The 26,667-nt window shown below is 37.2% G+C and overlaps 1 protein-coding gene across 2 annotated transcripts in view; it reads left to right on the top strand.

The window, feature by feature from the left end:
• The window catches only part of IGF1 (insulin like growth factor 1), a 78,786-nt gene extending 71,127 nt beyond the window's left edge, over window positions 1–7,659 (top strand). For both annotated transcript variants that reach the window (XM_069491588.1, XM_069491589.1), the window contains exon 4: window positions 1,372–7,659. In XM_069491588.1, coding sequence (XP_069347689.1) covers window positions 1,372–1,431 — 60 coding nt within the window. In that variant the 3' untranslated portion in view covers window positions 1,432–7,659. The remainder of the gene's footprint in view (window positions 1–1,371) is intronic.
• Window positions 7,660–26,667: the final 19,008 nt, after the last annotated feature.

The following is a 26,667-nucleotide window of genomic DNA, read 5'->3' as shown; positions in this document are numbered from 1 at the left end:
TACCTTAGCCAGAAGAAACAGTTTGCAGATTCCAGCCCCCATGGTGACAAGTCTTATTTTTGGTCTTGATGGAAACATATTCTAGAGGAAAGGGATACTGTGGCTCCTTAAACTTCATTTTATACCAATAATTGTCCATTATATCCTCCTATAGAGGGCCCTCCAGCAAAGGTTAAAACCAAGAAAAGAAGTACCTTAAGTTGATGCACGTAAATGCCATTTCATTCTCTATTTTTTCAAATCTCCTTGTCTAAATTCTTTGCTATTCAAATATATTCAAGGATAAAATATAGTTACAGGAAAGTATAATGATTTGGTTCTACACATCACAAGGGGGTCCCTCATATTCAGTCATTTAGTTCATTCTGCAGATATTTCCCGAGTACCTGCAGTATCCTGGGCACTGTTCTAGATACTGGGGCTATGACAGTGAACAGACAAGTCTCTGCTCCCAAGTGGCTTATGTTCTAAACAAAACTCAATATTCTTTATATACTAGTACTACTTATGGATGAGTGGATGGTAGCACCAAAGCAAGGAACCCAGGATTTCTAGTCCTAGAATGGTTACTTCTCAATAAAGATGATGATAATAGGAAGATAGAAATGAGTAAATAATAATAATAATAGCAGCTAATGTTTTGTAGTACTTACTATCTGCCAGGCTTATTGTAAGTGCTTTTACATTAATTATTTAATCTTTAATTCTATGATGCAGGTACTATCATTGCTCTATTTTATGGATGAAGGAACTGAGAAACAAGAGATTGTCACTTGCACAGGTTCACATAGCTAGAAATTGGAAGAGCTAGGATTTGAGCTAAGCTAAGTATGTCTGTGATTTTACAGATTTGAAATTAATTACAAAACTTCTCAATCTTCTACTTCTAAAACTCTGCCTCTCTCTAGAGGAAGAAAAAAAAAATCTCCTTTTTACAAAAACTAAAACAGAACAAACTGCAACAAAACAACAGAGGATGATCCCAAAATATGAATAAATGTGATTGATTTGTTGTTGTTGTTATTATTAGGAAAAGATCTACAGGCCAGAAAGCTGGATTTTTCAGGATCCCCTTTCTGTCCATGAATTTGTGATTGAGGCAGATGGACAGAAATGCATCTGTGTGTGATTATAAAGCAATCTGTGGTATTCATATCACCAGCAGTACATAGAAAAAGGCTGAGTGAGGTTTGGCCAAAATATTAAAGGCCTGTCCACCTATATATGGTCTTTTCAGGAAAACCAAGGCTCAAACTGTCTATTAGCTTGATGATTAAGGCACACGATATGAAAAGTTAAGACTCAATGGTAGAAAGAAAAGGGTACATAAAACCTCATCAAATTAATGCCACTTTTCTGTCTCTTTTATAGGAAGTACATTTGAAGAACGCAAGTAGAGGGGGTGCAGGAAACAAGAACTACAGAATGTAGGAAGACCCTCTTGAGGAGTGAAGAGTGACATGCCACTGCAGGATCCTTTGCTCTACACAAGTTACCTGTTGACCATTGGAACCACCTATGAAAAAAGGAGTTTGATAACATTGAAAAGATGGGCATTCCCCCCAATGAAATACACAAGTAAACATTCCAACATTGTCTTTAGGAGTGATTGTTAAAGCTTTGCACCTTGCAAAAATGGTCCTGGAGTTGGTAGATTGCTGTTGATCCTTTATCAATAATGTTCTATAGAAAAAAAAAATATATATATATATATATCTTAGTCCCTGACTCTCAAGAGCCACAAATGCATGGGTGTTGTATAGATCCAGTTGCACTAAATTCCTCTCTGAATCTTGGCTGCTGGAGCCATTCATTCAGCAGCCTTGTCTAAGTGGTTTATGAATTGTTTCCTTATTTGCACTTCTTTCTACACAACACAGGCTGTTTGTTTTATAGTGTCTGATAATCTTGTTTGTCTATCCCCACCACCTCTCTTCGTAACCTTTATATTTGCCGAATTTGGCCTCCTCAAAGCAGCAGCAAATAGTTAAGTAGCACACCAATTTTTAACCCACAAGATTCCATCTGTGGCATTTGTACCAAATATAAGTTGGATGCATTTATTTTAAACACAAAGCTTTATTTTTCCACATCATGCTTACAAAAATGATGCAAATAATTGCAACTTTGAGGCCAATCATTTTTAGGTATATGTTTTAAACATAGAAAGTCTTTTAAACTCTAAATGGTTCCCTCGAATGATGACTTAGCGTACAACCTGATTAGTAACTTCTCTTTTTATTTTTTCCATATAGAGCACTATGTAAATTTAGCATATCAATAATACAGGATATATCAAACAGTATGTAAAACTCTGTTTTTTAGTACAATGGTGCTATTTTGTAGTTTGTTATATGAAAGAGTCTGGCCGAAACGGTAAAAGGTGAAAGCAAAACAAAAGGAAGTCCGGAGCCAAAGATGAGACAAAGGGGAAGAGTACTGAAAAATCCATCTGTTGGGGAAAGAAGGTAGAGTCCCCCCAGTTATGCCTTCCAAGAGGAACTTGAGACACAAAAGTCCACTGATTCAAATTTGATTGGCGAGTTCAGAGAGGAAGCCATGGAATGGAAAGAGCAGAAGGCTAGGAATTTTAACAGTCCTGGTTTCTTTTTCTCACTGAAAAAACAAACATCTGCCAGCTCTGCCATGGATTCACCACTGTGTGACCTTGGGCAAGTCACTTCACCTCTCTGTGCCTCAGTTTCCTCATCTGCAAAATGGGGGCAATACGTCATCTGCCTACCTCAAAGGGGTGGTATGAGGATTAAAAAGACAAAGCTTCAGATTTTTTACCCTGGGTTGCTATAAGGGTACAACATCAGAGCCCTTGCGTTGCTGGGATGGAATTCTATAAACAACCCATTCACAGCATAACTACAGATTGGTTAACCAAATGCTCCTGACATCTGAATTCTTGTCAGTGAAGCTACCCAATTAAACTGTCCAACTAACTAGTTGTCAAAAGCTCAATCTCTTTTAAAACACTTTTCAAAATAAGTTAGAAACATTTGATTTACAATTTAATTTTAAATTCTGCATTTGGATTTATGAATATAAAGACAAGTGAAATGAAAGAAAGGAAAAGAAAAAAGGAAAAAAACAAAAAGATTTCTCTATCAGTGAAAGGGGAATTAATTATTCCATTTGTTAGCACTCACCAACTCTTCCGGGCAGTTTGCTATCTATTTAATAATACCTCTTTTAATATTATAAATGATACTCTATTCATTATGAAAAATACATTCATTCCTTCTTTCTAGACAATATAAGAAAATGATCCAAGATTTTAAATATTGAAATAATATCTAATAAAAAGTCATAAAGTTACTTTCTTTAATGAACTTTATTCTTATTCTTAGCTGTACGTAAATATACACATTTCTTTTATTTTTGTTAAAATATACTTGACTAGAGCTGCTAGTTGAGTGGCAAAAATTTCCTTCACAACTAGAAATTTCCCCCATGTCTGCTTGGAAGGGTAGTGCATAGCTCTCTATAGATGTGTCTTATCCATTCAACTGAAAATTGGTATCAAGAAAATCCAAGGGTGAGGACGGGCCCATCGTAGCCTAGAAAATGGTCCCTGTCTGTGGATCAAGATTTTATTAGAACAATGAATCATCCAGCATTCAGATGTTTTTATCCATCTTAGAACTTTTAAGTAAAAAGCACCCAGACTTGATTATTTCATGCAAATTTTATTCTTTATGTTCTTGGAAAGTGTATATGAAGAACAAAAATAACATCTTCAGTTGTCTACCCATTGGATCACCTCAAGGTTCAGAGGCCAGAAAACAAAGCAAACAAACAAAAAGACTTCTGGATTTCTGAACGTATGCAAAAAGAAGGCCCTATCTAGTGGAGCACTCCTGTTCAGTCAACAAGCATTTAAACTCTCAGTCCAGAGTTATTTGGATTGAACACCTAGAGTCACCTGAGTAGTATTCTGATCACTGTGGACAAATGAAAAAGAAACTACATGGCATTTTTGCCCTCTGCCTGTTTGCCAGACACATGGGTCCTGTGAAATGAGATACTGGATCCCTCTTCCCAAAATGGCACTTCTGATTTTTATTTTTTGTTCCTAGTGTGTACCTTTTAAAATGACTGACACTCAGCAAAACTTTACAGGTAGTCTCCTGCAGACTTACAGGTTTTCTGACATAGTTGGATATGGTAATTCTAAGAGTGTCTATGATTTATTTTATTCATTTAATTCTATTCATACTCAAAAATCTCCCAATGAGGAAGGCTTAAATATGTGATGCCAAGTTATCTTTTTAAACTTTTTCCAACACGCAATCCTTTACAACTGGTTATAAACCAACTAATTAAAAATGACTAATTATACTAACCCCCTATTTTATTTTTAAATGATTTAAAACCAGAAGACAAATTGATAACTCTGAAATTCAGTTGATGGTTATAGACCACAGCAGAATGATCCAAGATTGATAGAGCACCTAAAGCTTCACAGCTCAAACTGTATAGGCTTTGCTTTAGAATTATGTTGCTTTAGAATTATAAAAAGGAGCAATTTCAAGATGTTTATAAAAGAACTGTAAATATTGGTAAGAATGAGCTTTCAACGTATAAGCTTATATCCAATTTAATTGACAATTGACAATACCCAATAAGTAGTCGAATTTCTGTTTCCACTTTTCCAAATAGAATAAAGTATTATTTGAACAATTTAAGATGAAGAGGCTCCAGTGAAAAGGTTAATGCATCTCTTCATCAGAATCCACTCTCCTAGGGGTAAGAAAATCTCTCTCTCTTACACACACACACGCACACACATATACACACATACACATATTCACACTCATCCTAACAATCCAATGGAATACTGAGAAGAAATCACTTCCTTGACAATCTTATTAAAAATAAAAAACAAAAATGCCTGGCCTCCCTTGGGAATCCTTTCTCTTCTTGGAATGTCAATGTTTGTGTAGATGAAACCATCTCATGTACTGTGGCTCCAGGGTTTCTGTTACTAGTTTATACTCTTGGGAGAAGGCTTAGAATGAAAGATGTAGCACATTTTGCTTTCCCATTTATTGTTTGGCCAGCTATGCCAATGTGGTGCTATTGTTTCTTTAAGAAAGTACTTGACTAAAAAAAGAAAAAAAGAAAAAAAAGAAAGCATAGACATATTTTTTTAAAGTATGAAAACAACAATTCTATAGATAGATGGCTTAATAAAATAGCATGAGGTCTAGCCACCACCACCTTTCAACATTTTATCACTCACAAGTAGCATACTGTTCGCCAAATTGTGAATTTGGGGGTGCAGGGGCAGGAGATGGAAATTCTTAAAAGTTAGAAGGCTCCATTATTTTGCTGGCTCTTGAACTTAGCAAAATTAGCAATGTATTATCCAATCTGAACACCTTGATCAAGAGCATGGAGTATAAATGGAAAAAGAAAAAGACCATATAGGAAAATGGCAGAACTAAAAAGATGAGTAAGTTACTTATTGATTTTTGTGCTCTCTGCTCTAGAACAGATACTCAGCAAGTGGAGAAAATAAAAACAAAAAGAGAAAAAATACATATATTTACTTTGTAAAAATCGCTTCTGCCACATTCCCCTTGGGTATTGTTTTGGCATTTACTGGTTTGTAGAAGATATTCTCCCTTCACCCAAACATCTCAAAGAGCAGTAGCTCTCATAAAAAGCAATCACTGATCTCACTGGGAAATGTTGGGAAGTATTTCCTTATGAGATGAGGGTTATCTACTGATAAAGAGAAGAATTTATGAGAAATTGTTGAAAGAGATGGCTAACAATCTGTGAAGATTTTTTTGTTTGCTGTTTTTGTTTTTTACTTTATACAGTCTTTATGGACATCTTAATGTTCAAAAATGACTTGGTCCTTTTCTTTTTTTTAATATTGGAATGAGGAATGATAAGTTAAACCCACATAGACTCTTTAAAACTATAGGCTAGATAGACTTGTATGTTTGACTTGTTGAAGCTATAATCAGACTATTTAAAATGTTTTGCTATTTTTAATCTTAAAAGATTGTACTAATTTATTAGAGCAGAACCTGTTTGGCTCTTATTATAAGAAAGAGCATTCCCATTCAAATCATGTGGGGTTTCCATCAACGTTTTCAAAAGATAAATCTGATTTATGTTATGGCATCATTTATTTTAAAATAGAAAAATTATGAGTCTTTATGCCCCTCCCTTGCAAAGATCATAAAGTCCAGAATCTGAAGGGACAACAACGAATGGCAAATGTTGTTGATTCTCTGTTTTTGTTTTGTTTTCAATGCTAGTGTTTAATCTTGTAGTACATATTTGCTTACTGCTATTTTAATATGCTATAAGACTTTCCTGTTAGGTATTAGAAACTGATACATAGATATCATTTTCTGTGTAATTTCTATTTAAAAAAAAAGACAAGAAGACTAAAGCTTTAAGTGCGTAAGGTACAGGATAAAGATATCAACTTAAATAACCAAGCCCTATCTGGAACAGTGCTTTTTTTTTTTTTTTTTTTTTACGGAAACCTCTCACAGATAAGACAGAGGCCTAGGGGATTTGTGAAATTGTCTTTATTCTTCCCAGTTCTTATTATTTTAGTATTTGCCTCAGAATTTTATAGAGGGCTGACCAAGCTGAAACACTAGAATTAAAGGAGCCTCTTTAAAAACATACATTTCCTATATTCCCTCTTAATGTATGATTACATTGATCTTAAACATGGTCCTTCTCTCTCCCTATTTTTCAATTGTGATTGATATACTCTTTCAAGAAAAAAAAAACACCTCTTTTTGTTAAAAACGAAAAAAAGAGAGAGAACACAAAAGTCCAAATGTTACTGCTCAGCTGAAATATGAGCTAAAATGGAGATAGAGTTCTCCTACTTAATAACTCGGGCTGAATCACCTGTCACTTTTAAAATGACCTTTCACAATCCTTAGAATCTGCCTTTTTTTAAATTGCCCAGGCTTAAAAGTAAACATTACTCATCTTCTTTTGCCCAAAATGCACTGATATAAGGTAGGAAAAATGAAAACAGAATTCTAAAATCCCTTCAAAGCCACCATTGACCCCACTTACTGACTCATAGCAAAGTTACTCCTGTTAATCCCTTAATCTGATTTTGTTTGGATATTTATCTTGTACCTGCTGCTAAACACCCTGCAGGAGGGACTCTGAAACCTCAAGCTGTCTATTCACATCCCTTATCTGTGTCTGTGTATCATTAACATGTCTATTCAAAATATCAAAAACTTTCAAACATCATGCAGCTTATATTCAGTTTACATAAAGGCCCCAAATATCATGTCAGATCTCCTTTTGCTAAGAGAGTTAATGAACTATGAGAATTGGGATTACATCATGTATTTTGCCTCATGTATTTTTATCACACTTATAGGCCAAGTGTGATAAGCAAACTTACAGACACTGAATTAATTTTCCCTGCTATTTTGAAACCAGAAAATAATGATTGGTCATTCGTTATATCTGTCTTAGTTGAAAAACATATTTTTATTAAATTAATTCTGATTGTATTTGAAATTATTATTCAATTCACTTATGGCAGAGGAATATCAATCCTATTGACTTCTAAAAATGTAACTAACTGAATCATTATCTTACATTTACTGTTTAATAAGCATATTTTGAAAATGTATGGCTAGAGTGTCATAATAAAATGGTATATCTTTCTTTAGTAATTACATTAAAATTAATCGTGTTTGATTAATTAGTTTTCTTGGATAATGTTGGTGTAATGTGTTATTTCTTAAGAATTCTACTATCATATAGCATTTTTATTAGGTCATTGCAACAAATAAACATGAAAACATACTCAGAAAAATAAAACTAATCATATACCAAAGTGGAGCTATCTTATAGAATTTACAGATATTTAAAAATAAATGTTTCAAAGGACTTCCGCAAACCAAACCATGTAAGAGATCTATGCATTATACAATTTATGCATTACAATAAAGGAGGTTAAAGTTACCGACCCTACTCACTATAAGCCAACAGTGAGTTCCATGATACAAAGTGTTTGGGAAAAGATTTTCTTGCCAAAAAATCCAAACATATCATATAGGGCACATAATATATAAATGGCATTTAATACACTTCCATACCAAGAGATTTTATAAGAATGTGATCTCTCAGCATTCAGTTTTTGTTCCAATAAAGCTTTCTAATTCTTTTACTGAATAGATAGATACTCTGAATATCAAACTCACAACAGCATTTGTAGAAGTACAAGGCATAAAGATTAGTAATTTCCCTCTTGTCTAAAACCATCTCATTCCATTTTCCTTTTTTTGTTTTTAATCTACCATTAACTATTTGGAAAGTTACCCAAATATAAAAAAGGCTCACAAGTTTTATACTTGACTTTAAGGAAATAATACTAAAGTTTCCTTTTAATATTTTCCTACATGCCATTGGTAGCCTAACCCACCTTCACTCCCAAACTTGCTCCCTTGAAATTTCCATGGATCTCCCTGGGACTAACATTCTTCAGATTCCCTCTTCCTCAGAATTTCCTGTTCACACTCTCAGCATTTTTCATCCTGTGGCCGTGGTCTTCATGATCTTCTGTATTACTTTCTCTTCCCCCTCTCCACCCAGAACAATGCCTTTCTCCTTTCATTCCTACTAGGCTAATCTAGCCACACCCTTTCACTAAAAAGTTTGTAGATGATGAAGTTGGAGGCAGTTAAGCACAGGGCAGAAAAAGGCTTCCAATTCAGTGTCAAACATCACTATTACCACAAAGTCATCCAGGAATTTCTGGCTGTTCATGTACCTCTTCACGGCATAGTAAGATCCCTTCCTCTCTTCTGCAAGCTCTCCCAGGAACTACTTTCTATCCAATTCTTCATCCCCTCCCTTAGAAAGAATTTGCAAGAAAATTCTATTATGTTCTTATGCAAAGCAATCTTCCTCCATCACAGCTCTTCCATGGTGGGGGTGGGGGCAGGGCTGGCTCACCTTTTATTACTGAGTATGTCCAAAAGGTGTTTTTTTCTAGACAAAGAACAATTCTATCCCTAGGAGGAACTCTATCTTCCTTCAAAGTCATCTACACATCAAATTACAGCCCCTTTTAAAAACAGTATTTTTTTCTTCCTAGAGGATCTTTACTAGTGATAATTATCACCACTCTGACAATAACAATGGTTAGTATTTGCTGGCACTTACTGTGGCTCAGTCATTATGCCAAATGGTTTAACTATATTATCTTCTTCCTTCTTATAAAAATCCTATGCATCAGGCACCATTATGAACACTATTTTTCATATGAGGAAATGGAGGCTCAAAGACATTATTTAACTTACTGAAGGCCACAGACAGGCAGAATAGGCTTGAATCTGTGCTTTTACTACTTCACTATTCCAGACATAAGGGCAGCTCAGAATACTGACTGATACCTTTTCGTTCAAATTTGGTTTTACATGCTACAGACAGAGATATAGCTAATTGCACCTTTGAGTGATGAACTATTTTTGAGTATATTATCAAGATAAATAAGCATTTCTGCACAGTAACCAATGTATGTAACTGCACAGCAACCAACATATCTAATGTATTGTTACCCACTGCCATTCCTCTACTCATTCACCTTCACATTGCAATACCAGTTCTGGATAGTACTTCCCATTGTGTATGTAACATCCAAGGGTACACCAATCTCAGGATACCTCAGTGATGAAGGTTATGTCTTAGCCCTTATACAGTCCAAGAAGAAACCATTTCCATATAAGTGAAACTGGATCCTGATCATAAAGAATCTTACCAAGAGCTCTGGCAACAATCCACCTATTTTCCTCTTGACAGTTTATCAAAGTCAGCATGGTTTCAAGGGGCATGGTTGAATCAGGGCTTCCAGAGAAAAAATGTGGACTTACGGCCTGGAATTTCATGAGACCGAAATTCCTATATCCCTGCCCTTCAAAATGGGCACAGTCAGCCCACACTTGGGGTTCCCACTGGTTACAGTCCCGGCCCTAGATGGCATTTTGGAAATACATAGGGACCCTTGGGGTTCTTGCAAGGATTGGGGAAAGCGTTTCTGGCATTTATGGGGCAGGGGCCAGGGCTTCAGACATTTCATGTAGGTGATAAGCCTGTTTATAATCACTTAGGTCTTTATGTCTAGAATAAAATTTATTTATATACTTAAAGTATTTTTGCATGATTTTATATAAACGGAATATTTTCAAGAATGCAATTATCATGTAAACTAAGGGAAGTTTATACTTCCTTTTGTTTAGAACTTTACTAGGTGTTATCCGCTGCTTTAGAATATTTCATCATCAGTAGCAATGCTAATTGTGCTACTTGAATCTCTGCGCTCTGCACCTGTATTAGTTTGCACATGCAGCTGTCACATTTGTGATTATCCACATAGGTGTAAACATCTGACCACTTCATTATGTTTTCTAGTAGAGTTGTGCCTAAGCATTCTATCTGGTAATGCATATTATGTTATTATAAACTTTCTTCCATTTATTTCTCCTTTATATTACACTTAGGCATCATTTTGATTTTTGTTGAAATTATATATGTTGATATTGTCTATGAATTTCACTTGGGGACATTAATGGGCATATCATAAGATATCTGTTATAAAAAGGAGAACTTTGAGTCTGATAGGGTTGAACTACTAGACTATCTACATCAATCATGACCCTTCCTGGGTCATATTGGCACATGAATGGCAGAGCCTTTGCCCTCTTCTCAGTAAGTCATCCTAAGGGTAAAGCTGAGCAGAAAGCTTATTTCTTCCTTACCTGTTTGTGAATAAAGATTAATCTTCTTTGGGATCCCATAAAAGATAATGGTTATGGCTAATACAACATATGGTTTCTAAATGTTCTTTTCTTCACCCTGTGATGGGATGAGATGATTTGGAAAAAAAAAAAATCACTAAAAACAGAAACAGATGTAAATTGGATTTGAGACAATTGCAACAGTACATCAGAAGTAAAATTTGACCTTGGACTTCAAGTAAGGTAGGAATTGTGGCCTGGCAGGGAGATTTCTCTTTTAAGTTAAAGAGAAGAGTATTAAAGATCAAGTAACTGTCCTAACTCTACTTATTTAACTCAGTAGCTCCTGCTTAGCCCCCAGAGGAGCTTCACAGGGGACAATGAAGAGGGTCTTTCACTCTAAATAGAAACATAGGGGATCATGGGCTCTATTCATGGCAACTTCTCTAAGTGCTGTCACTGAACCTATCATTCCACCCCATACATATGGAACTGTCTTTCCCAACCTCAAATCTCTAAAAGGTAAAAGAGAGATTGGGAGAGGGTGATTCAAAGGGAAGGAGACAACAACAAGACAGGAAGAAACATTACCCAGGATTTTTCTCCCCCATCTTATTTGGTCCAGAGCTTCTAATTCAGCTACCCTTATGTGACCTAAAGTACTCAAAGCTAAGCCTATCATAGAACCAAATCTCTCCTTATTCTTCTGTCTCTCTCTGCTTTACAGGTTAATTGGAAATAGAGACATTCCCATCTCTCCCCCATCTCTCATTCCCATTCTCTTAGACTGTTAATATTGAAAAATCTTTTCTGGTAGCTTTAAACTTCATTGCTACAGTAAAAGGTACAATGAAATAATTTAATACAGATTTATGCTAGAATGTGCTGGTTGTTTACCTGTTTGCTTCCATCTCCATTTCTCAACATTCCCTTGATCTTCTCAATTTCACAAGGGGCTACATTTCTCAGTGCCTATGCTTTCTGGGTTCTGCGTAAGTTTGGCCAATAGGAGGCACTAGCAAAAGATGGAGGATAGTAGGAAGAAGCCAGGGTATTCTTCCCCTTTTCTCTCTGCTTCAAACAGGATGTCAGCGATAGCTGCAGCTCTTCCCTCCATGGTCCCTGCCTTCCAGTACAAGCAGAACCCTGTCACTCCAATAGACCTACATCCATCCGGATGGTTTTCTAGCTTCTGTCTGTGTGTCTCTAGTCCTAAGGATGGGGGTGACTTCCTAATGTTGTTAATCTGTGGGTTGATTCTCCTCCCTTATTTAACTACTCATCACTTCCATCATCTGTATTAAATCCTCTCTGTTTGAAATACCTAGAATGGTTTCTGTGCTCCTCACTGGATCCTAACTAATACAAACAGGAATAACACAGTGTGGTAAGAGACATGAGTGCTGAAATCAAGCAGATGTGCATTGTGTCGTGGCTCTGATGCTTCTAGCTGGGTGTTTTGGACAAATTAAAACAGCTTCTATGGGGCTTGGTTCCCTCTTATAAAATGATAATGCTAATATCTTCCTCATATTAGTATTTGAGGATTAAACATTATCATATAACAGTTTCTAAACTTTTAGATTTCTCAAGATAGGGAATTTCCAAAAATAAAAGGAGATATTGGGAGAAATTGACATAGGGTAGCAAAATCTTTTTGTCTAAAACAAGAACATTAAAAAATAACCACCTATCATTACCATTGTGTCATGAAAAAGGAATTATTTTTTTAAAAACATAGCTTAAACATAATCTAAGAATAAAGAGCAGTTCCTTAAATTAAATAAATTAAACTTTATGGAAAATTCCATCATATAATCTTCATTTTTTTCATCTTTTTAATTTTTCTGTGGCTAGTTGAAACCATTGGCACAGTCCAGCACTAGTCTGCTCAGCAGCTCTTGTTTTGTGCAGTTTCTGGCATTTTTACTATTACTTATATTATCACTATTTCTGTCATTATTATTAAGAATGAAAGTACTAATTAAGGATCTAAGATACTCACGATGGAATTCTCACCATTGGCTTTGTCACACCCTTTTCTATATACAGTCTGACTCATGGCCCCAACTTCTCTGACACCAGCCAAGTAAACACCTTTCCCCCTAATTTGATTCTGACTTGGCAAAATCAAGTGAAAAGTATTGATGCAAATCCTCGCACCACAAAGCAGATGTAAAGTTTCAAGTCCAGCATTTCCTTGCTGTGCCATTATAATTCTTTCCCTTTCTTTATTCCAGCCCAGCCCAGCCAGCAGAGCTACAATGTTTTCATATAATGACTTTTAACTTATTTGATATTTTCAGCCTGTTCCTATATAATACCAAAATAATTACCCATAAATGTAATCAATTCAAAGGAATAGTGCAAATAAGTCAGTTGTTTGTCATTATACACAAACCAAACACCCATAATTTTTCAACCAGTTTTACTAGATTCGTCAACATATAATTTTAGTTATTCTGCCTGTTACTTTTAGTCATATTTATTTCACACCATATTATTCTAAGACATTACTATTATTCTTAGCAATCTATTAAGTAGTATTTGATGGTCTAGTCTCTTATTCTTAAGCCTTTTAAATTTTTCATAATGTCAAATAATAGAAATATCCCTGTTGTAGCAAACTCCAATTCCCTAAAAGAAGAGTGAACCTATTTTCAAGTCCTTCTTAAGCCACAGGGATTTATTTTGAATCTTTCAGTATGTGTGTAACATTATTACAAATCCTCTTCATGGTCACTCTTGTAGGACCCAGGGTGTATCAGTAAACTGAAAAAACAATTTGACAATCTCCAGGATTGATTTTCAAAAATGCAGTATCCACAGAAACAGACTTTAGATGCTATCCCAGCAAGTGCTGGTGAGGAAGATGCCATCTGTGGGTTTGTCTAAGGGCTTTTCTATGGATATCGCCATTCTTTTTAAAAACATTGTACATTCTAGGCCATATCCTTCTATGACCACTTCACAAGAATTCTGTGTCAGTTTGTCTTTCCCAGTAAGAGTATGCAACAAGCTAAAGCAGTCTGATAAGAAAAATGTGTTAGTGAAAGGTTTGCTTAGAGAGTCTTTTGGACACATTCATGCTCTCCAGGATTTATTTGGACAACATTAGAGAGCTAATTCTCAAAGTTAAACTGATAATACTCCAACACTTACAAGTAGACTCTTGCACCAAAGAACAATATATTCCTGGATCATCACACTGCCCTTGACTTGAGAAGTAAATGAATATAAGAAGGCAGATGTGAGCAGACACAAACATGATAGCTCCATGTGTGTTTATTCATGGTGTTGTCTCTGAAAATGTGATCTTTGTCCCAAGAGCTGAGAGAGGAAGGCAGACAAAGATTCCTGAATAAGCAACCCAGATAAACCCACTTGGAGGTATTCCAGAAGTTTAGATAGATTGGACACACAACTGCTCACACTTTCTCACTGGGCCCCCTTGGGACTAATGCTACATAGTTTCGAGACAAGTAGACAGGATTAGGGGTGAAGTCTATGAACCATGGAATGCAATTTTCCTGTCCATGAAACTAACTGGCCCTTCTGGGGATCAAACCCATGACCTTGGGCTCGTTAGCACTCCATTCCAACTATGCCCAAAACAAATACAGGTTTGAAGCCAGAGGAGCTTCAAACCACACATAAAAATGTAATCAACACAGCCACAGGGAAACACATAAAGTAAACACTTTCTATATAGGCAAAAAGAACAGAAGATTTGGAAAGAGCTTACATTCTCTGAATCCCTTAGTCATCTGAAGGCTTACTGGAAATTTCCATGTGGATATCATCCAAAACTTTGACTTCAACCCACTTTCCTCTCTCAGTCTCCACCTCTAAAGGCAATTTACTATTTGGAACTTACAGTCCATGGCATCATAATTCAGTCAACCAAGTTCAGAACCTTGAAGTTGTCCTTGGCAACACATTCAACCATCCAATGCATATTTAGTCCAGAACAAAACCCACTGAGGTTATTATTCAAACATCCCTCATATCTCTCCGCTGCCTATCCCCAAAGGTATCACCTTAGTCTAATCCTTATTGCCTTTGGTACAGTTGCAGTAACTACCTTCCAACTCTCCTCTCTCAATCAATTTTATACACCACTCTTAAAATCCTGCTTAGCATATCTTATCAAAACTTCAGTGGCTCCCATCCCAACTTGATTTCTTACTTTTTTCCCAATATCTATTACAACTAAACTATTCAGGAGGCGGTGGAGCAAGATAGCTGAAGAGAAAGCTCCAGTGATCATTCCTCTGCATGAATACCAAATTAAAAAAAAAAAAAAAAAAAAAAAAACTATCCATGCAAGCAAACACCTTAAGAAGAACAAAAAATCAGGCAGTAAAGCTCAGGGAGAATCTTCTTCCACTTAAGCAAAGAAAAGGAGGAGAAGAAGTCAAAGGACTTTGTTTTGCAACTTGGGTACCAGCTCAATTGCAGTAAAATAAAGCAGACTCCTGAAGCCTCTGGGTCCAGGCTTCCTCGAAGGCATTTCTGGACTGCCTGCCCTGGGCCAGAAGGAAACATGCTGCCCTGAAAGGAAGGACCCAGTCCTGGCAGGATTCACCACCTGCTGACTAAAGAGCCCTTGGGCTTTGAATAAACACCAGAGGTAGCCAGGCAGCAGTCATCACAGGTATTGGGTGAGACTGGGCTGGCTTCAGGTGTGACGGGGGAGCTGGTGCCCACAAGGGAGTGCCCATGTCACTCCTCCCCCAACTCCAGCAGCCCAGCATAAAGAATGAGGGAAGAGAGTGAGAGATTTACCTGGTAATCCAGGGAATTCTCCAGTATCTTACCCAAGTCCATCAAGGTGGTACCACCAGGAGTCTGCAAGAGTCACAGCATTACTGGGCTTGGGGCATCCCGTGTCCTAACAAAGCTGCAGTGACAAGTTAGATCACAACACTCAATTCCCTTTGAATATCTGGAAAGCCTTCTCAAGAAGGATGTGTTCAAATAAGCCCCAAAATAAATACCTAACTCTTTAATGCCCAGACATCAACAAACATCGACAAGCAACAAGAACATCTAGGAAAACATGACCCCACCAACCAAACTAAATAAAGTACCAGTGACCAATCCCAGAGTGATGGAGATATGTGACCTTTCAGACAAAGAATTCAAAATAGCTATCCTGAAGAAGCTCAGTGAACTTCAAGACAACACAGAGAAAGAATTCAGAAGGCTATCAGAGAAATTTAACAAAGAGATTGAAATAATTTTTAAAAATCAAGCAGAAATTCTGGAGCTGAAACATTCAACTGACAAACTGAGAAATGTATCAGACTCTCTCAACAACAGAATTGACCAAAAAGAAGAAAGAATTAGTGAGCTTGAAGACAGGCTGTTTGAAAATACACAGCCAGAAGAAAAAAAAGAAAAAATAATTTAAAAAATGAAGCACACCTACAAGATCTAGAAAATAGCCTTAAAAGGGCAAATCTAAGTGTTACTGGCCTTAAAGAGAAGCGAGACAGAGAGATTGGGGTAGAAAGTTTATTCAAAGAAATAACAACAAAGAACTTTTCAAATCTAGAGAAAGATATCAATATTCAGGTACAAGAAGATCATAGAACATCCTGGCATGATATATTCAAAGTGCTGAAGGAAAATAACTTTAACCCTAGAATTATATCCTGCAAAAATATCCTTCAAATATGAAGAAGAAATGAAGACTTGCCCAGACAACAAAAGCTGACAGATTTTATCAACAACAGACCTGTCCTGCAAGAAATGCTAAAAGGAGTTCTTCAATCTCAAAGAAGAGAACATTAATAAACAATAAGAAATCATCTGAAGATATACAACTCACTGGTAACAGTAAGGACACAAAAACAAAATACTCTACTGTTGTAATTGTGGTGCATAAACCACTTATATCTTGAATAGGAAAACTAAAAAATAAACCTATCAAAAATGACTACAACAACTTTTTGAGAGAAAGGTAGCATAAAAAGTTATGAATGGGGCCGGGTGTGGTGGCTCACACCTGTAATCCTAGCACGCTGGGAGGCCAAGGTGGGAGGATCGCTCGAGGTCAGGAGTTTGAGACCAGCCTGAGCAAGAGTGAGACCCTGTCTCTACTAAAAATAGAAAGAAATTAGCTGGACAACTAAAAATATATAGAAAATATTAGCCGGGCATGGTGGCGTATGCCTGTGGTCCCAGCTACTGGGGAGGCTGAGGCAGGAGGATTGCTTGAGCCCAGGAGTTTGAGGTTGCTGTGAGCGAGGCTGATGCCATGGCACTCACTCTAGCCTGGGCAACAGAGCCAGACTCTGTCTCAAAAAAGAAAAACAAAAAAAAGACGTTATGAATGGAAACAACAAAAAGTTAAACAGTGGGGGCGGGGGGGGGTGGAGTTAAAGGGTAGAATTTCTGTTAGATTTTTCTTTGCTTGTTTATTTGTTTGTTTATAAGCAGAGTTGTCATATGTTTAAAATAATTGGTTATAAAATTTTTTTGCAAGCCTTATGGTAATCTCAAATTAAAAAACCTACAACACATACACAAAAAATAAAAATCAAGAAATTAAAACATACTATCAAAGAAAACCACTTTTAACAAAGGAAGATAAGAAACAAGTAAGAAAGAAAGGGAGGACCACAAAACAACCAGAGATCAAAAGCAACATGGCAGGAGTAAGTCCTTACCTATCAATGATAACATTGAATATGAATGGACTAAACTCTCCAATCAAAAGACATAGAGTGGCTGAATGAATTAAAAAAACAAGAGCCAACTATATGTTGTCTACAAGAAACCCACTTCACCTATAAAGGTACATATAGACTGAAAATAAAGGGATAGAAAAAGATATTCCATGCAAATGGAAACCAAAAAAGAGCAGGAGTAGCTATACTTCTATAGGATAAAATAGATTTCAAGACAAAAACTGTAAAAAGAGACAAAGAAGATCATTATATAATGATAAAGGGGTCAATTCAGCAAGGGATATAACAATTCTAAATATATATGCACCCAATACTGGAGCATCCAGAAATATAAAGCAAATATTATCAGAGCTAAAGAGAAAGATAAACCTCAATACAATAATTGTTGGAGAACTCACTACTCCACTTTCAGCATTGGACAGATCAACCAGACAGAAAATCAACAAAGGAACATTGGACTTAATCTGTACTATAGACCACATGGACCTAATAGATATTTACAGAATGTTTCATCCAACAGCTGCAGAATACACATTCTCTTCAGCTCATGGATCATTCTCAAGGATAGAACATATGTTAGGCCATAAAAAATGTCTTAAAAAAAACACTGAAATCATACCAAGTATTTTCTCTGACCACAATGGAATAAAACTAGAAATCAATAATAAGAGGAACATTGGGTAATACATACACACACACATGGAAATTAAACAATACGCCCCTGAATGGCAAGTTGGTCAATGAAGAGACTAAGAAGGAAATTTTAAAATTTCTCAAAACAACTGAACTATTCACATGCATCCCACCTTTGTATAAGTTGTTCAACAAACCTGGAAAGCATCTCCCTTCCTTTGAATCTTTGGAAAAATCCCATAATCTCTCTCTTAAAAATATATCCCAAATCCAACTTCCCACAATCTTCATACATATATACCCTCATCACAGGCACTTTCACTGCTTGCTTAAAATTTTAATTTGCTTCCTTACCACTGTAGCAAGTTACAGTGCATCCTTCAAAAAGATATGTTCAAGTCCTAACCAACCCCCCCATAACTATGAATGTGACCTTATCTAGAAATAAAGTCTTTACAGATGTGATTAATTAAGAATCTTACAACCAATTATCCTAGATCTAGGGTGGGCCCTAAACCCAATAAATGGTATCTATATAAGAAAAAGGAGAGGGATATTTGGACACACAGACACAGACACAGCGATGAAGGCCATGTGAGAACAGATAAAGAGTCTGGAGTTATGTTCACAAGCCCAGGAATTCCAGAAGCCACCAGAGCTGGAAGAGACAAGGGAGGATTCTTCACTATGGCCTTCAGAGAAAGCATGGCCCTGCTGACACCTTGATGTCCTACTTCTGGCCTCCAGAACTGTGAGAGAATAAATTTCTGTTATTTTAAGCTACTCACTTTGTGTATAGCATCCCCAGGAAACTAATACACTGTCCTTTCACCTTCTACAGTCTGTTCTTAACACAGGAATTTCCAGTTTCAGTTCTGCAGGTAAGGAGCTTAGAAGTTGAAACTCCATTCTAACACAAATAAAAAGCTGAACAGACTAAAAAATCAACAACTCTTCTTGAATCCAAAAGAGAGGAGAAGACACAAAGCAAACTGTTGTCCCCAAGATTGGAGAGACAGGCAGGTGAATACAGAACCATGGGTAAATCATGAGCAGAGACCACCATGGGAACCAGTGTCAGGCTAGGAAAACCTGCACTGTAATTGAAGAATTCCTGGAGACTCAGTGCTGACAAGTCAGACAGTTAAAAACTTCAGGGGCCCATTCATAGGAGACTCCCACAATATTGTGAGATTTACCTCCAAGAGCTTAATCATCCAGAGAAGTAAACATCCAGAGAAAAATCCCCTCTTGCTTGCAGCAGGAAAAGGATAAAGAAAATCATTTTGAAATATGCCAGAGCACTCCATTCTTCCTAACAAGGCCTCCCCTCAAGAAAAACTAGTTAACTAGAGCCTTATCTGCTGGGTATTCAGAGCCTAACTGACCTGGGGGAAGAGAAATACCCAACTCCAGCCCCTTCTAGCCATTCTGTCCTACCTAAGCAGGGATAAAAAAAAAAATGGTAAACACTTGGGAAGTTCATAGTTCATAGAGGCATATGCTCACTAAAAGACTGAGACCCAAGGATAGAACTGTAGCTTGCTCCCCTTCTCACCACACCTTACCACTACATTACTAAAGGCCTACCCTACAGCAGGCCTTTACCTGATATCAGGCCTTTACCTGATACATAATGTCCACCTATCAAAAAATTACAAGGCTTATCAAAAGGCAAAAAACACAATTTGAAGAGACAGAGCAAGGATCAGAACCTGACATGGCACGGATGTTGGACTTATCAGACCAGGAATTTATAACAACTATAATTAATATGCCAAAGTCTCTAATGGATAAAGAAGACAGCATGCAAGAACAGATGGGCAATGCAAGCAGAGATAGAATCCTAAGAAAGAACCAAAAAGAAATGCTAGAGCTGAAAAACACTATAGCAGAAATGAAGAGTGCTTTTGATGGCGCTTGCTAGTAGACTGGATACAGCTAAGGAAAGAATCTCTGAGCTTGAGAATATAATATATCTATAGAACCTTTAAAAACTGAAGAACAAAGAGAACCAAGACTACAGAAAAGAAACAGTGCAGAATATCCAAGGACTGCAGGACAACTACAAAAGGTGTAACATATATACAATAGGATGACTAAAAGGAAAAGACAAAGAAACAGAAGAAATATTTGAAATAATAAAGACTGAGAATATCCCCAAATTAATGTCAGGACAACAAAGTGTTATAGGGAAACAGTTAGCATTCTACTGCATTGAAAAGTGATAAACTGTTCAGTAAGGTACTTTTGCAGCATAAAAGATATGGGTGGTTTTCCTGAGTAGTTTTGGTGGATTGGAGAGAACAAGCACCACATTGAGGCAGAAGTAAAGAATGAGTCAGAACTGAGGAAATGAAAAAAATGTGTAGAAAATTTTTTTAAAGGATGTTGACCTAGGAGTCAGAGAAACAGGGCTATGGGATTGAGAGACATATATTTTTTTTTTTAATAGGAGATGCTAGAAAAGGTGTATATGCTAACCAGAAATGATCCAGTAAAAAAATGTGGAGATGAAAGGTGAAAAAGAGAGAAAAGAGAAAACTTGAAGAAAACAGATTGGAAGATTTAAGACCCAGACTCCTGCAGAAAAAAAAATAAAAAAGGTCTTTGATAGAAGAAAGGCTACTTCCTTGATGATAACAGAAAGGAAGAAGAAGGAAAAAAAAAAAAAAGAAGTGGAGCTACAAGTAGGTTTATAGACCTACCAGTAAACTTAGGGTGTGCCTACCTGATAATGTCTACATTCTCTGTGAAGGAGGATTTAATGCCATCACTAAAAGTGAGGACCGTGGGAGAGGGGCTGGGGATGTAGAAGTTTGAAATGGGGTAAAAAGTATAAAATGTTCATTGTAGTGGGTAGCACAACCTTCATAGAAAAATAGATCAACAAGCACGCCCATCCTACAGACAGTGTGCACCACAGCCATTAGGTGTGAATATACCCATGCCCCTCTCCCCCCCTCACCTACACAATGCCCAATGAATGTTACTTCCATATGTGCACATAAGTGTTGATCAGTTAGTACCAATTTGATGGTGAGTACATGTGGTGCTGTTTTTCCATTCTTGTAGCTCTGACTCAGGTGGTGCAAAGGCAATATATGTAACCTAAATGCTTGTTTAGGTTACATATATTCTGCAATTTAAAAAAATGAAAAATAGATCAACAGAGAATGTCCTTTTGAAGTTGAGGATTATAAAATATATAGTGATACAAGTATGACAATCACTACGGCCACAGATTGAATGTACCAAGGAGAAAGGTCAAAGTCTTTGCTAAATGCAGCATTAAGTTTTACTCTTTTTTTTTTAACCTTCAGTAAACTCCTTATAATCGATCAAAAAGTGTGCACTCTATCTGGCATCTATTTTTGGAAATAAAAAAATTATTTGGGGAATACTTTTTGGTGTTGCTTGATTAAAACTATCCTGGGAAATCCCCCATCACTAAAATGAGCAGTATTCTTTTTGTTTTTAGAAATGAACTAAGGAAGAGTAAGTATACATGGATTATTTCCACTCTTCTCCCCGCCTCCTTCCTGTAGCTGCCTGTATCCACTACTATCACGCCAGCCCTGCACATCAGTGGGACCACATCTAGCTGCACATAAGAAACCTCTGAGCCCCACCCAAACTGGCTCAGAACTTCTGGAAATTGAGACCCTAAAATGTCCATTTTTAAGAAGTTCCCCAACTGGCACTTTTTCAGTCAACATCTGTCCACATTTGTAACTCATTCTTCCATATGCACCATGCATTTTGGCCTTCCCTGACTTTGGAAAGAAGCACCCCCACCTAATAGAAAAACAAATCTGGGGAAGTGAAAGAGGATTTTAATTTTTTAACCATTAAATTATTCTCAGAGATGACCACTTGAGTGTAAAGTACACAAGGCCATTTTGTGTGTAAGAATTGTTTGTGAAATGAATAAGTGCATGGATAACAGTTGAGCCAACAGGAATGAGTGAGGAGATGCTTCATTCAGTAGTAGTCTACAAGAACTTGTCAAGAACTTTACACATCCTGTGTTGAAGGACTGCCAAGGAGAAGAAACGCCCAAGGCCAAGGAAAAGTTGTGTAAGAGGAAAACTTAAAGGAGAGTATGGAAGCTTGGAAGGAGCCACATATGAAATAAAGTGTCATTTATACTTTTCTAATCACAACACAGTTTAATGAGGAGATTTGGCAGGGAGGGGGCCCTGGTTGGAATAAAGATGCTCTATTAACCAAAGAAGCCAGTGGAGATTACAGTAGCCAAATAAACTGTACTGGCCTTCCTGAACTTACCAGCTGTTTCCTTTCTGTTGAATGGAAATAGAAAAACTAAACCTTCTAAACTCAATAGGAAAATAATATTTTCAGACTCTAGAGAGCATGATCAGGTTCTTACAAGAGAAACAACTTAGCAGTGACTTAATAATGCATCCCCAGAATACAAATTCAAGCGACCAGACATGGAATGTTCAGCAGCCTTTCTAATGACATTCGCAGAGTTATTTTTATGCTTAATCAAATGAGTCTCAGACAGCTTTTGAATATGGAAAGGATGATACACAAATGTTTGTGCCAATTTCTGGTTATGCACTTTGCTTAAAAATTGACTTGGACTAGCTGAAATTTTGGCTGAAGGGGTTTCTTGGTGAGAACACAGTAAAATATTCAGCCTTTTCATCTGAATTGAGGGAGTTGTCACTTCACTTTGAGTTTAAGGGTTGTAAAAGGTCAGCTAGGTGACAAAGTGACAAATTCTCATTACACTATTTAACAAGATTTTATAGATTACATGTTGAAGTAGGCAATTTCCATTACCATTTCCTGGATGGGGAATACATTGAAATCCTCTATTAAAAGTATAATAAATGACTCATTACATAAAAATTAAGCATGTACCCTTCATTTGCTTTTGCCTTAGCAATATGAATTCATAATGTAATAAAATTTAGAATCTAAAAAGACATAAGAAAACATCAAATTCAAAACATTTGTTTCACAAATGAACAGAAGCTGTCAGATTTAGTTCAAAATTAGAACACCTAAGAGTTGATTGGATTTATGATAGCATTACTAACTTAGTTTTAAATTTTCCATATATGTTATCTACTGGGAATAAGACCAGGGCTCCCCCAAATACCCATGGATGGGCAGTTTTCACTTCCCTCAAAGTCCTGGTCATTAATCTTCCTTGCAATATGCTGGTTTCCACAAACTACCTGGTCAAATAAAGCAAAGAAGGGAAAGGAAGACCCCAGCAAAATCTTACCAAAACTAATTCATTTGAAAAGAAAAAAATCATTTTTTCCTTGGCGAAAGTAATTTGGTTTGGCTTTCCACATGACCCAAATTCACCAGATAATTACCAGTTTTCTGTTTCTCTTCGTGCCGTTTTGGTCTGGCCTTTGAGTCCTGGGTGTACCCACAGTCCAAGGGATTAACTGAAAATTTCCCCTGACATTATTAAACCCATATACCATGCATTTTATGGACTGCTGCAGCACCCCAGATTGCCAGCACTAGAAAATGTGCTCAGGAGATTGGCCAAGGCCCCCAAATCAGATAAAGAGAAAGGAATTATTAAAATAGACTAGTTGGGGTTATAAACTATGTGAGAGCAGGGATATGCCTATCCTATATGTCCTTTTATCCCCAGCACCTAGCAAAGTGCCTGGCAGGCACATAGAAGGGGCTCAATTAATATTTCTTAAAAGCATATACAAATGAATGAATAGAAAATCAAATGAACCACCCCAGAAAGTTGAGATCGTGAAAACATAACCTAACTCTTGGTTATTATATAAAAACAACTGTCAGAGTTTGTCAGCTCTGTACCACAGACACACACACACACACACACACACACACAAATTTATCCTAGTTTGGCTGAGCATAGGCAGTAAGAACAACCACAACTAACAATCACTGAACTCTACTATGTACCAGGCATTGTTCTAAGCCCTTCATGTATATAGATTCATTTAATCACTGTAAACCTATGTGGAAGAAATTATGATTATGTGATCTGGCAGACAAGGAAGCCAAGGCTCTGAGAGTTTCATAAACTTCCTCAAAGTTTTCCAGCTAATAAGGGGAGAGAACCAGGTTATAAGGCAGTCAGCCTGGCTCCAGAGACCACACTCTTAATCATCATGCTATATTAACTCCTAAAATTAAACCTAAGTAATGAGGATGGCTGGTGCAGCCAGTACAAGTGTTGGGGGCTTACCCTCCACACCAACCATCTTCTGGAAACCATGCCTATGTTTAATGATATTTATTAGTACCCTTGGCCATTGAAAAAGACATGTCCAAATAGTAACTCATATGGAGCTTAACAAAATATGGGGATATTGTAGGGTATCACTTCTGCTGAAAATCCATGGATTGACATGTAGGCAGATGTTTATGGAAGGTTCTCAACAGAAAAGCCTGAGAGAAACAGCTAACATGGCCCTTCCCTAAATAACAATGCATGGTCTGCAAGGCACACCATCCTTCTCCACTCACCTGTTCTCCCTCCACATGGTTCCTCAGGTCTGGCCTCCTCCTCCCAACCCTCAGCCCACCACTTCTCCTCTCCCTGTTCAGTCAGGTGACCACCACTCACTCTCTAGCCCAGAGAGGGAGGTAGGATAACCTGGGTCTTCCCGTATTCTCTTTGTAACCTAACTTTAAGTCATAGACTCTACAATGTTCTTCCTCAAAGACCTTCCTTTTGGATTCACAAGAGCTTTTTCCTTTCTCAACAAAACCTGAGTCTTGCCAATCAAAGTTAGCATTTGAATCTCTGCTTCTGTTGTGGCATGCAAGAGTCTATCTTATTAGTTTCTGTCTTTTCACAGTACTAATCTAACAATCCTAACTCTCCTCAAAGCAATACAGATGCCTCTGGCTGAACAGGGAAGGAAGAAATGCTACAAACACAAGCAGAGATTAATATTTAATAATAATAGTAAAAAACAGCCTTCTATGCCAGTCAACTCTAGGCCACTCAATGTAAGAAATCACGAAAGCATTATAATTCACCTTGGAGTGTTTGGTTTCATTTTGTTCTTGTTTTATTTTGCCACCTCCTCCCCATACCCATGGAAACAATTCTTGGATGTGGCCCTCTTTGCTCCAGAGTGGAAAAGAGCTCTAGGTCTTAGCTCTTGTCCTAGGTCTGCCATTAACTTGCTGTAAAACGTGGGCTAGCCACTTCACTGCACTGGGTGATCTTTCCCAGCTGTGCAATCTATGTCACAGTCATCTCACTCACTATTTATGGGGCAATTGCTGTGGGCCTAACCCTGTCAGGGAAGGTGCCTCTCTTGGCCTTACAAGAATCCTGAGAGCAAGGGAGATATTTTTATAGATAAGTCAGCTGAGGCTTATCACACAGGTATAGTGATAAATCCATATTCAAAGCCAGATTTGCTGGGTTCTAGAATTCTTTCCACTCTACAACTATACAGTATTTAGATTAGTTTCATGTGTGTGTGTCTGTATTACAGCAGAACTGCTAAATCTATCATAAGGGCAACTTCAATGGGCAAATACAAAGTCTGAAACACATCTATGCACAACACTGGAAGGCGAATACCCAATAGTTAGTCACCCCAGTCAAGGGGCAGAACCATGGGGATATCCTTATTCAAGAAGATACGAGAAACAAATGTGAGTGAACAAGCAAATTCCCTTTGGTTTACCAATCTGAGTTGATTACGTTGATGGGACAATTTCTCACCCTGTTAAGACAGACCAGAGTTGCAAAATCTTGAAAAAAAAGGCAAGGCAGAGACCACAAGCATACTGGCAAAAATCTGGTTTGCGGTGGCGTCTCACACTGACTTATTTCTGCTGAAATGATAAGGATCCCAGGCAGGCTCTCTGGGCAGGAAACTCCAGCATCTAGGGAGGGAGCCTAATTGGAAAACAGACAATGAACCATATGCAGACTTTTGCATCCCTGACACAGCAAAAAAAACTTCCTTTGCTCTGGATGGCAAAGTTGTTTTCCCACTGTGCGCGTGGGAGAGAGATGACGCATTCTGTGACAGTAACTGCGAACAGGTGGGGGGAAAAACAAGGGTCACTTCCAAGAGGCCTGTTAAAACTTTCCCTTTTCAAAGTCTGAGGAAATAATAATGTGGCTGCCCAAATGAAAACCTATCTGTTGCTATGTGTTCAGTGTACACCTTGCTTATCCATTCAAAAGTCTCAATTAAAATCACAGCTGTTATTTGTGTATTGGTTCAGACGCTCTCCCATAGCCATGGCAAAGGAACAAAGGAAAATACTCTTGTTGGTTGTTACACCTGCAACTGGGATGAATGGTAGTTGATGTCAGCTGCATTCATATTGTATCTGGAAGAATAATAATGCTTTTCATTTGCAGAGAGCTTTACAGTTTATGAAGCCTTTTACATGCAGTTCATGCATTCATTAAAATTAAACATGGTGCCTCCCTTACAGAAAATAAAACAAAGGGATCCTTCTACAAAAATCAGCTTCTGCAGCATGTAGCTGGCCAAACATTTCTGAGTATTTGAAATTAATTGTTGCATGGTCATAACAATGACACCAAGATTTCAACATTT

This window comes from Eulemur rufifrons, chromosome 16, assembly GCF_041146395.1.
Source record: "Eulemur rufifrons isolate Redbay chromosome 16, OSU_ERuf_1, whole genome shotgun sequence".
Classification (NCBI taxonomy): Eukaryota; Metazoa; Chordata; class Mammalia; order Primates; family Lemuridae; genus Eulemur; species Eulemur rufifrons.
Note: the sequence above shows the minus strand (reverse complement) of the source record. Positions and strands in the feature narration are given on the sequence as shown.